The 12,058-nt window shown below is 47.9% G+C and overlaps 5 protein-coding genes across 5 annotated transcripts; all 5 read left to right on the top strand.

The window, feature by feature from the left end:
* Window positions 1-938: 938 nt before the first annotated feature.
* TbgDal_VII5260 (SNF2 DNA repair protein, putative) lies at window positions 939-4,172 on the top strand (the record flags this gene model as incomplete). Its single annotated transcript, XM_011776593.1, has 1 exon — window positions 939-4,172. One exon carries the CDS (start codon window positions 939-941, stop codon window positions 4,170-4,172), a length of 3,234 nt encoding a protein of 1,077 aa, XP_011774895.1.
* A 1,533-nt stretch (window positions 4,173-5,705) lies between these two features.
* Window positions 5,706-7,910, top strand: TbgDal_VII5250 (hypothetical protein, conserved; the record flags this gene model as incomplete). The annotated part of the gene is made up of 1 exon (XM_011776592.1): window positions 5,706-7,910. One exon carries the CDS (start codon window positions 5,706-5,708, stop codon window positions 7,908-7,910), a length of 2,205 nt encoding a protein of 734 aa, XP_011774894.1.
* Window positions 7,911-8,236: 326 nt separating this feature from the next.
* On the top strand, window positions 8,237-8,809 carry TbgDal_VII5240 (hypothetical protein, conserved; the record flags this gene model as incomplete). The annotated part of the gene is made up of 1 exon (XM_011776591.1): window positions 8,237-8,809. The coding sequence occupies one exon, from the start codon at window positions 8,237-8,239 to the stop codon at window positions 8,807-8,809; it is 573 nt and encodes a 190-aa protein (XP_011774893.1).
* Window positions 8,810-9,215: 406 nt separating this feature from the next.
* TbgDal_VII5230 (hypothetical protein, conserved) lies at window positions 9,216-10,043 on the top strand (the record flags this gene model as incomplete). The annotated part of the gene is made up of 1 exon (XM_011776590.1): window positions 9,216-10,043. One exon carries the CDS (start codon window positions 9,216-9,218, stop codon window positions 10,041-10,043), a length of 828 nt encoding a protein of 275 aa, XP_011774892.1.
* A 440-nt stretch (window positions 10,044-10,483) lies between these two features.
* On the top strand, window positions 10,484-11,851 carry TbgDal_VII5220 (hypothetical protein, conserved; the record flags this gene model as incomplete). Its single annotated transcript, XM_011776589.1, has 1 exon — window positions 10,484-11,851. One exon carries the CDS (start codon window positions 10,484-10,486, stop codon window positions 11,849-11,851), a length of 1,368 nt encoding a protein of 455 aa, XP_011774891.1.
* Between the last annotated feature and the right edge of the window lie 207 nt (window positions 11,852-12,058).

Below are 12,058 nucleotides of genomic sequence, written 5' to 3'. Positions count from 1 at the left end.
GTACGGCGCCGCTGATGAGCACAGGAGGTGTCGGAGCAGTAGGTACGGGTACTTTGAAATGGGTATCAGTGTACACGGCACAAGGGTGGCTCACCTACTACGCCGCCATGAGCACACGCAGTAAGAGGTGGCGAGGACCCTTCTATGACAAAGGGGAAATAATGTCAGGTGTTGCGGGCTAAAGGGTGGCGTAATTTGCACAACAAGTGTACATGTCGAAAAATTAAACCTCCCCCTTACCCAAAAGAAACGAGGGAATGTACCATATCGTGTATTTCTTATGATGTGCCTGAGCCGCAGCCGCGTTGCTCATGGGACAATAAGTACCCCTGGTTCTGCTTGATTTTCTTTCCTTGTTTTCATGTAGATACACATTAGAATCCTTGGTAAGCATAATTTCAAAATATCTGTGCGAAAAGTTATACCCTTTTCCATAGGACACACACGAAACCGATTTTGTTGGATAAAATACCTACGCGAATAAAGACAAATGATGTTTCCCTTATTTACATGAAGCCAGTACAGGGCGCTCACTCTTTGTCGAACAGAGATGAGAATATGTGAAGCAATACAGAGGAAAGCGTCCTCCATCCACGTGTGTAGGGCTCAATGCTGATAAATTCCGCAAGCTAGCGTAGACTTAAACTGGCTTGTTACCTCCATGTTTTGTGTTGTAGGAGTGTTGTTTTGGGACAAAATTTCTGCTACTGAATACCACAACAAGTGTTGCGGAAGGTAGTGGAGGAGGTAGTTTACTTTGCATATGCAGTTGTGAATGTTGCATTTGGGTTGTGTTTGCTACCCGGTTACTCCATTTTCGCACCTTTTCAGTACGCAGATTCCTGCGGTCATTCTCGAGACCACTGACGTTCACTCTTTCCTTCCTCCTCTTTGTTCACTACATTATTTACCCCCTCTTTACGCTACCAGTTACGGCAATGCCTATGTTTATGGATGGGGCGTCTCAAGTGCTGCAGCAGGTGCTACAAACTGTCTTAGTAACGAGTGAGCCAGCGATCGTTATACCCGGTTCCTTCTTGGGTGAACTTGATGTTATCGTTGACGAGGCTAAAAATCATGGAATGAAGTTAGTGAGTATCCCGAAAGGTGGCATCACGATTCTACCACCAATACCGATGTCAGAATCTTCTCTTACCAGGCTATGCAAAGACTACTACGGGTTAAAGACTGATGCAGAGCGTTTGGCCCTGTTCAGCAACCTGGAGGAGACATTCCCGACGGCTCCAGGTGTATCCTTACCGTGCCGCCTTCTTTACCACCCTCGCGATTACATATGTCGAATTGTCCACCTCTGTGCGGAACTGGTTACCGCTTCTGATGAGGAATATCAAAAAGCGTACGATATTGTTCCGCTTCTGCACATCAGACCTGTGCAAAATGTATGTGAAGAACTTCGCCGTCAGTTCCGAGCTGGTGCTCTCACACAGAGGCTTCCTCTCGGACAGCGCGTGGACGTTCAATTCAAGAGGACTGTGGTCCATCTAGACGGTTCGATGGATCCATTCCCTCGCAATGCTGTTGAAGCAGCTGTAAACATTGCGCCTGTTGCTCTGGATGCAGTGGATGATATTTATGAAGGCTTTGACGTTACCGGTACCGAGGTGGTTGACATCCCTACAGGCAAGGTTTCAGAGTACCTCTCTGAAAAGGATTTTGAGCTGGTGACCGAGGATAGTGTTTTGCTGGACCCAACCGGAAAGCGTGTGCAGGCCATCTTTATACGTGGTGGCATTGATAAAGATATCTGTCGACGTGCCGCAGCTGATGTGGAGGGAGTGGCTACCAAACAAAATATGCGGAGATTGACAAATGGTGGTGTGAGAAATCCGGACACGGGTATCCTTGGCTATTACGACTATCTCAACAATCCAACGAAGCGTAAGTGCCGCATGACTGAGTTCACACGCAGGAACTGGGGTAAGATTATCGGACCGTGTGGTGAGTTACTGCAGTTGTTAGATCAACTATACAAGGAAAACGCCCCAGACCATTACGAGCTTCAGCGCAGGGTCATACCGCCTGAGTACATGCTATTCAACACCGTTTTCAGTACTGTAAGTGTGAACAAGAACTTTCGAACCGCCGTTCATCGAGACAAAGGTGACTTTCGCGGTGGTCTTACTGCACTCTGCGTACTTGACGGTAATTACGAGGGGTGCTACCTAGCCTTAAAAAGTGCGCGCAAGGCCTTCTGTCTTCAGGTTGGTGATGTCTTATTTTTCGACAGTTCTCTGGAACACGGAAACACGGAAGTACACAATCGTGAAGGAAGTTGGAGACGAATCAGCATTGTATGCTATCTGCGGTGTGGGTTGATGTCCCACACATGTGAAACGGAGCGGAGCATGAGACTCAGGAACCAGATCATGAGCGATCGTCTGCATGCTGACAGCGCAGACAGCGTGGTCAATTTGAACGGAGTCACCGGCCACCTTCCACCTTTGTGTATTCCTTTCAAAATAGCAAAGACCCTGAGCTTAACTCAGCATGCGGCCCTTAGATTTGTTTCACGTCGTATCAAGGAAGGAGACGGTTGTGTGCTGGCGTTAACAATGGGACTTGGGAAGACACTGGTTTCACTGACGATCTGCTATTCTTATATTTACAACAATGGGCCGTGTGACATTCTGATCGTTGCGCCGAAGACACTGCTTCAACACTGGATGCAGGAGGCGAAAAAGTGGAAGGACTATGGTCTCGTATTCCCGGGGTTTATTGTACTAAACAACGTGGACTCCAGCTCCTTCGAGGATGATCTCAGTAACTATGAACAACAAGGCACAACTACTAACCCTAAGAAGAGTTACGTTTTTGTCATCAATCCTGGCTACATCAAATCATTTCTTTCGAGGGTAAAGGGGTTCCGCCCCGCTCTCATAGTCGTTGATGAAGGCCATTGCATATCGTCGAAGGAAAGTAAACTGAGGGAGGTACTGGATAGTTTGCATTGCTCGGCAAGGGTAGTACTCACTGGGACGCCGGTGCAGAATAACGCTGAGGAACTCTACCGTCTTGTTGGGTGGGTGGATGACAAGGTTCATTCCACATTGCCGCAACGCGATTTTAACGAGTTTTCAAACTCTATCAACCGCTATGTTAACGGTGATGATAGTGCTTTTTGTGATGCTCTCTTCGCACAACGATATATCCACGAATGGATGAGCCCCTATGTCTTTACCGTTATGAAGGTTGATCTTCCACCGCTGCACGACTACATTATTATATGCAACTTTTCCGCTGTGCAGCAGAAAATGTTCGAGGAGCGCATTAAAGTCGATGCAACAGATAACCTATTGTGTCTGAAGGCGTCCGAACATCGGCCATACCACCTTTCAACACATCCACTGTGTTTCTTGGGGTTTTTGACCGGTATATGGAGAACAGGTCAAGTTGATATCGAAGAAGAACCAGGGGAGTTCGAAGAGTTGGGAACGTACAGGCTTAGCCGTGATGATGACGCTTTAGCGAAGGATTGTTCAAGTTTGCTTGAAAACGGGAAACTGGCCGACTTTGTTGCGCTCAGTGGTAAGCTAACAGCCCTCATTTCGATTTTACACAGCATTTTCGAGAAGATGGAAAAGGCTGTGATATTTTCACAATACATTGGGTCGCAAGACTTCATTGCAAGAACCTTGACTGCTTATAAGATTAGTGTAGTTACAATTCGTGGAAAAGATTGCCAGCAACGTCGACGAAGGGTTGTTGAGATGTTCAGGGATGATAAGAACGTACTCTGCTTGGTTGTGTCCACTCAGATTGGCGCGTACGGTCTTGATTTAACTGCGGCGAATCACGTTATTCTGTGGGACACGTGGTGGAATCCTCAGGTTGAGTCACAGGCAATTGCGCGGTGCTACAGACAAAATCAGTCAAAGGCTGTTATTGCCTATAAATTAGCATCGGGATTCGAAGACGCCACAGTTTTAAAAGCCCAAGCAAGAAAAAGGGCACTGTTCAAGTGCCTCATAAACGAGGAAACCTCACAGGTGGTTCCTGGGCACGATTTGGTTGACTACACAAGCAGCGAAGAAGATGATGATAGGCGTCATCTATGGGAGACCTTAAAAACGTGTACCCTTGAGGGGGGAAAACCTGCTGTAACAAAGATCATTCGCAATATTGATACTGTAAAGAGCGAGCGGTGGATATAAAGTACACCGCCTCGTCCGTCAAACAGTATAACACTTTTTTGTCAATTCCACTTCTAGTGACATAACGCTACTGTTGCGCCTATACCCTTTCATTTTTTAATATTTGTTCCATGTGATCACCCCTACAGCTGTGCAGATCAAATGTGTTTTATTTCTCTTATATTTCTCGTACAACTGCCGTGGTATTGATAATTTTGATATTGGGCTGAGTTGTCTGTGGAAATCTGAAGTAAGTACTATTCTGTGCGCTTTTCCGTAAGTGTTGTTCCTTGATTTGTTGTTTCGGATCCCCTACACTTTGTTATCTTCTTGGGTTATGGCTGTTCTTATTGACAACGTCTTTCCTCTCTCGTACGAATCTTGTCCGACTGTGTATGTGTTGGCGGACCCATTTTGTGTGTTTGTGTTCGTGTTTGTGTATGTTTTTTTTTTAACTTGCTCCGCTAGCTCGCCCAGACTACGCAACTGTACTCGATCCTACGTGTAGTTCCTTCTCCCTTGAGCATATTTGAGCGCTATTTGCGGGTAGCGCAAATGAGAGAAACATGTGCGGTGCTTGAGGTGGGTCCTGGGGCGTCTTTGTTGTTTTTTTTTTCGATGTTCAGCTTTGATTGGCCTTGCTCGTTTGCTTGCGTAAATTGCTGGGCCGTGACACGGAGCGTTTACCACAATATCCAAGACACTCCGAACAAACGCTCCGGGGTAGAGTCGCTGGCAGTCGGTGTAGACTGCGGGGCTTTCGGGGTAGTTTAGGATGTATTGCGTGAGTGTATGGTTTTATATGTAGGTTTGTTGCATGCATATCCGTCCTCTTTCCTGTTGTTTGCTCGTTTTTATTGTAAAAATTATTAATCTGTTGATGTTCAGTGGGTTGACGTGGCTCGGAACATCGTATTTTTAGGGTGTGGAATTATGCGCAGGGTGTTGGGTTGAATTTATTCATTACCTACGGAAGTGGTAAAGGTGTCGCTTCTTTCCTCTTGTTTTCTTTTGCTCCTGCCTGTTAAATGGTGGAAATGACCCTAATAGTGTCGTGTAGCCAACGTATAGAATGAAAAGAGAGCCGCACCGTCCCAATGCCATAGGACTGCCGAAACGGTATTCGTCAATTTTCTTGATGGCAATGTATCATTGAGGAGCTTTGTATCAGTGAACCGTTGTGAGGAGGTAAGGTGGTGCTGTTGGTTACTGGGAGGAACCTGTTATGACCTAGAGGCGTTAATGGAGCTCCAACAAGAGGAGCTTCGATGCAAATGACCCCATAGCCGTGTGTAATACCGAATCAAGACTTCTAAGAAGAAAGAACTCCTAGCATTATGCATATTCAGGCACCCGCTAGGGACTTTCGTTTCCTTTAATTCCAAACTTACCTCCACGGACGTCGTTTTTCCCCCTGCTTGCAAATGCCCTTGAACCGGTTTTCACACTTGCTAAATTTTCTTTATCTTTCCCCCTTGTTTTTGCTTTCCTCCCCAATGTGGAGCGCGCGGCGAGTGATTTAGTAGGACCTCGGCGCCACCTGTTTGTGAAGGAATGCGATTGGGGATTCAACAGAATGAATCTGAGGTGAAGACCCCTATTCCTATGATTGAAGACCGGCTGCGCTACAAACTTCGCCAGGCACGAAGGCGTTTGTTCAGACGGAATGTTCGGGCAACAGATGTGCACTTAGATATTGAGCGGCTGCGTCTATCAAACCTTTTTAGTCGGTGGCCAACAGCGGCTCTTGTAGAAATATGCAACAAGATGGTGTTAGAGGCGTATCAAAAGGGTGAGGTTCTTGCGTACGGTGAAGAACCGAGAGCGATTTCGTCTCTTTTTTGGATTGTGTCGGGGAGAATATCTGAAGTTCCTCCAAAACATGAACTGCGCGGGGCGGGGACGTATGGAGCCCCTTTGGTGGCGTGTGGGACAGCGAGGTCTTCATCAAAAGGCTATGTGCGTGAGCAATGTGGAAATGGTGCGGAAAATAGTTTTGTTTTCTTTAGGACTGGTAAGTTTGTGCCTGCGGATTATCTGTTTCTGGATTCCAACTATCGAAGAACAGTCCGTTGCGAGAGCAGTGTCTTGGCATTCCGGGTCCCGTTCAGGGAGATAATGTTTATTCAAAGGGAGTTTGGCGCTCCTCTGGATGCTACTGTTAGTGCTGCCAAAGAAAACGAACAAGAAAGGATGCTCGAGGAAAATGAAAAACCCACAATTCAACGTGTTTTGAGTGCAAATGCGGTGTTGGCTAGTTTGGAAAGTGCGACACTTAACGTCATATGGATGGCATTATCCCCTGTCGTAGTTTGTGCCGGAGAGTATCTATGTGACGACATCTTTAACTCTGAAACAGTTTATGTTCTTCAGTCAGGGTGTGTCAAGATTGCCCGCAATATTTTAAGTTCTCCTAAGTATGTCACAAACTGTGGGAGTTCTATTGGTTTGCACGGTTTCACGCCGACAGAGTTAGCTTCTTCACTGCAGGAAAAGCACCCCGCCGTTGCGGTGAAGGTCTCACTGCTGTGGAGTATTCCACTGAAGATACTACTACAGATAGTGAGTGTGAGCGAATGGAAAGCGTGCATGAAGACAGCCTACCAACTAATGCGCCGTACAATAAGTTCTGAAGTGCTAAAGAGGATTTCCGCATTTTCGGAATTCGACGACAGTACGCTTGATCAACTTGCAAAGTATCTGGGGTTGCGGGCCGTTTGCCGGAAGGAGCGTATATTAGTAGGTGGAAAAGTTCCATCAGAGGGCATTATCATTGTTTCCGGTGCATGCTCTTTCACCAGTTGTGAGTCCGATGATCGACCACTTGCTGGGGATAAAGGAGTGAAAACTGTGACCCAGGGTCATAGTGTGGGGTTTGAAGAATGTATCACGGGGAATAAGCTCAGGCATGGACTTTGTGCCGCGGTTAACTCTGTAGTCCTCTGCTTAGAACGTAACCTCATACTGGAGGCGCTGCAAGACAAGGATAAGTTTCTCAAACGATGCACATCTAGGGTAGTGCAACGAACACCATGTAGTTCGTGTGATCAGTCTGGTACACCACTAAGCAGAAGAGCAGCGCGGGACCCGCTACTCTACCGCGGGGAAGTTAGTTCTAGCGAGGTGAACTGGTCGGTAAGCCAATCAAAAGTTGCCGAGCTCGACAGCTGTACGTCGGATATTGATGTTGACCAGGTGGTGCAACAGAATACTAAGATACTCTCAACACTTTTCGTACGGTTGAGTGATTTGAACCCCAGTACTCGGGGTCACGAAGTTAGTCATTCAGAGTATGACCTCGCTTCGCATTTGGTTTTTCGAAACCCACGGTATGGCGAGCAGAAGGGAAACTACCGTGCAAAGTCGTGCTTCACCGTCGATGAAAAGGGTTGCGTTAAGTTCAGCAGCGACGGCGCTGTCCAGAAAGAAACAAAACCAAGTGCCCAAGCAACGAGCGGTGTTAAGAAGGTGGCTGTGAAGGGCTGCACACCCGCCGAGGTGACGTTGGCAATTTATGAGGCGGTGAGAAATGGACCACCAAGACATGTAAAGCAGAGTCCTTCCACGGTGGCGCTGCGGTGCCCTCCCCCCAGTGGGCTGGCTGCCGTTGTTGGTCAGTGCCCGGCGTCCCATAGGGTGTTAGCGTTGAGACGCGAGATGAACATATTGGGGGACAAAGTTGACAACGTATCTGTCCTTCCGATCAATTGTGTACTGCCGATGACCAAGTTGCGTCCAACCGTGCATCGCGCCATGTAAGATCGCCTCGCATAGGGTGTAGGGAACGCACAGTTTGAACGGCATTAGACCTCTGGATTATCTTTGCGTTGCTTTAGACCGTTGTTCGCGTTCGCATGGATGACACCTTAACTCGTTGTCCACCCATCTGTGCAACATGTGTGATTATAAGCTCTATCACCATCGCAGTAGTGTTATGTTCTGATGTGTTGTGGTCTCTCCGATTTTATCGTACGTATGAAAATTTCTCCCTTTTCTTCCTTTTTTCTTTGCTGTTGGCGCGCCTCCTCGCCCCACCTCATGGGGAAGGCCCCGTATCAAGACCAATGCGTTCGTGCGTGTAGCAAATGTCAGGGCGACTTATCATTTATGTGCTCGGTCCTACTTCTTCAGGGAAGACAAGTTTGGTGCAACAACTTGTTTCGATGAGTGAGGCCGGCGCACTGCTGACACAGTGTACTCATCAGGTTCCAACGAAGGGCCAGGAGCTTCGTACCATTATTGTGGAATCACCGAAGGGCAAAGACACCTCTCGCACAGTAGAGTTGCGGGAACTGGGCGGGGAGATGGCCCCAATGTGGGAGAAGTTTATTGAAGCACGTTTAAACTCGACGGGGAGGGAGATGAACAACCGGTTTGGGCTGATGTTGGTTGTCGACTCACTAGCCCCTCACTTGTTACCATTGGCCCAAGTTACCATCGCAAAGTTAAAGGGAAGCGAAGGGTTATGCAGAGACTGGCCGGTGGCTGTTTTATTGAACAAGGCTGCTGGCAGAAACGCCGTGACAACGAAGGAGGCAATGTTTTTTCTTTCAGCGATTCCCATAGAGGGAATAAAATACCTCGCTATTGATTCTTGGAATGGGCTGGGTCTTATGGATGTCATGACGTGGCTACGAAGCTTTGCGTTCCCGCCGTAGGGGGTATACGGTACGGCGTGTTGGTGCCTCGATCTTTTCTTTTACTCTCCTCGCCGGCAAGAAAGCGGTGTGTGAATGGTCTTCTCCATGTTTCCCCCCCTGGTTCAGCGGGGGCATTTTTTTGCTTCGTGCATATATTTGATTATACGTGAGACGAAAGTTGTACTGCTGTACGAAAGCGCTGTTGGCACCTTCAGTTTCAGCGCCCAATACCATGTTATACGTGGACATGCAGATACGGGTGCGTATACTGTTATTGTCTTGTCCGACTTAGAACGGGCACGTTCACATCACTTTATTATTTTCTCTAAAACACATTCTTTCCCTTCTGTGTTTTTGTTCATTACTTACTTTCCGCACTTTAAAAAATAACAATGTGTGTAATTGTGCATTTCTTAAGCAGGCGATGAGGTACCGACTGCGTTTAGACGCTTTCGCTCCTGCTGGAAGCTTACCTTGCTGCCGAATACTAACACAAGTGCGGAATCTCAACATGAATCGCAGCGTGCAAACTCGTTGGGAGTCGGATAATCAGGTAGCCTCGCAGAAGCGTACGGACTACGACTTCGACAAGGAACAGTGGTCCAAGCAGATGCGTTTCGCCTCCATGGATTGCGTAATGGACCCAGACATTACACCTATTAAGTACACATCAGTGACGGGACTGAAAAAGGTACTCAGGCGCTTCATGACAATGCGAAAGCTTATCGACCGCCGTCCCGACTTCAAGACGGACGACCTGAAGAAGTTGTTCATTCAACTTAAAACCATTTCTCACTCCAGGAGCTTGGAAGATCTGAAGGTGCTGCAACGTCTAACAACACACGGAGAAGCTAGTCGGATCTCTAAAGAGATAAAAACTAGGATGAACGACGAGTTTGCCAAAAAGAGTTGGAAGTCTCTGAAGATGCAAGAGGTCAGCAACACCTATCAGATTGAATTGGATTCGTTTCAGCTCGTGAATTGCTACATGGGGCAAATGTCCAAAGAGGACTGGTTGCAGATAACGTACAAATGCGAGTTTCGCGAGAGAAAGGGTGATAATGAAGAATGGCAGAGTGTGTGCGAATACCCGGTTTTCGAGGTGCGACTGGGTGACGGGGTGCAGTCGCCGAACACACACCATTTTATCATTGTAGGTATTATGAGAAAGGACGGCACCCGCTATGGAAAGGATGCACAGGATGCTGCCAGTTTGCGCAAACAGTTTGACCGATCCAGGAAATGGTTCTGAGACAGTGCTCACTGTCCACAGGCGGACCATGATTTATACCGAATGGTGTATCTTCCTTTTTCCACTCAGCTTGTAAGCAGGAAGGTTCGCTCTGTGTGACAAAGAAAAGACTGAAGGACGCATATAACCTGATACAGTTTCGCTTCGAAGGAATGTTATACACATGGGGCGCTCCTTCGGTCTTGCACATTGTGTTTGGATTCTATCTGGCGTTTGACAGCAGCTACACGAGGTTCAGGGTTACGACTGTGGGTGGGGCATCTATTTTCTTGTGTTTTTTTTGTAACCTTACTAAGAAAAAGAGAGAATTTCCCTTCTCCGCATACACTACCTAATCTTTGGTTTGGGAGTGGTTTGTTGCGTGCATGTTTTTCTCCACTTTCTTGTGTGCCCCTCTGTACAACATCGCTTATACCCCTCCGTAGTGGGCGGGGTTAGAAATGGAAGCTGCTGCCGAGCGCTGCTTTCAAGAGGGGGACCTGAAGGGTGCGGCGTGCCTCTACGCAAACCTAATGGTGCTGTATCCTCAGTACACCAAAATGGCGCGGATGTGCAGGGTACTGTCCAACCCGTTGGATGTTCCTTTACCCTACCGCTACGCTGACGTCGTCGAGGCGTTGCTGGACCCGTGTGTCACATACCAAACCTTATTTGGAACCGACGCACCTCCCTCGGTAGTGCGGAAGGCATTCCAGGGGTGGACGCTTCTGGTTCATCCCGACAAGAATCCGTACCCTAAAGCAGCTGACGCGTTTAACCGCTTGGTTGCATTCAAGACGGCCGCCATGGGGACGGCTGATGAAGGTCCCGCCAACGCGGGTGGGGTAAACTCGAAATCGAGTTGCCGAGGGAATGTAAGAAACCGCCAGAGGTGCACGAAACGTCATGGGTCCGCCAACAGGGCAAACCAGAGCAATCAGCACTCGCAACTGGGTGACGAAATTGATATGTCGCTATATGAATTGAAAAAGGTGCAGGTAACCCTCAAGTCACTTAAGCGAAAGAATGTAGATGACAGCGAGCTACCTCCTCTCAGTGCGTTTCTTCGCCCGGGTGGAGGAGCGCGTTCTCGTGGCGGTGTAGGCCATTCAAACAACACGAAGGGCAGTGTTCCAACGCCCGAAACTCAGGAGGGCGGCTCGGCCTCTCTTGACGAGTCGATCCCAACCTCGCCACGAAGTTGTACTGCGGATACAGCTTGTGAACCGGGGCTCTCTCAAACTATTGAAGCCCAGTTGCGATCGTCGGAGGGGGCGACAGATGCCCCGTATGTCTTATCGGAGTTAACACCTCAGCAAAATGAGGTTGTGAGGGGTGGTAAAGGTTTAGAAGGGGAAAACACTGAGGAACCACTGGGACTACCAACTGCTGGCGGTCATATGCAGCAATATGCGACCAACAGAAACGTTGGAGAGGTGGACAACGGATCGCGCGTGAGTCTTGAGGCGGATGATTCGGTCCAGGGTCCTGCGAAGGGAATTCAGAACCCGGATGCTCTGCCGCGTCGGCGGGGAAAACATGTGGATAGGTTAGAGGGGACATGTACAGGAGAGTTCACTCAGCAGAGCAATCAAAACTCAACGTGTGATACGTCTTCGTCGGAGGGATTGCATTCCACGACTTTTAACGAAGATGTACCATTGGTTGAGTTAGCAAAGCTCGGTATAAGAGAGTTGTTTGATGGCATTCAAAAGAAAATTAATAGGGATCCGATTCGGTTAAACTGTGACCTGAGCTTTGCCACGTATACACGCGACAAACAGAAGGAAGTGAATGAGGCATCTGTGCAAAGCAACGACGAAACGTGAATATTTCGGCAACCTTCTAGGTATGTCAGTTACTTACCAGATCACCATGACTTTCATGTTACATGTACCGGTGTATTCTCTGCGGGAACTTTTTACTTTTTATTATCCTATGACAGGGTTCTTGCTCCAGCAATGAAGGAGCACCATTTCTCGTTCTTCCTTGCATCTCATCTATTGTGTAGTTTTCGTTGCAGTTAGCACAATGTT

This window comes from Trypanosoma brucei, chromosome 7, assembly GCF_000210295.1.
Source record: "Trypanosoma brucei gambiense DAL972 chromosome 7, complete sequence".
Taxonomy (NCBI): Eukaryota; Euglenozoa; class Kinetoplastea; order Trypanosomatida; family Trypanosomatidae; genus Trypanosoma; species Trypanosoma brucei.
This window is presented reverse-complemented; position numbering and strand designations above follow the sequence as displayed.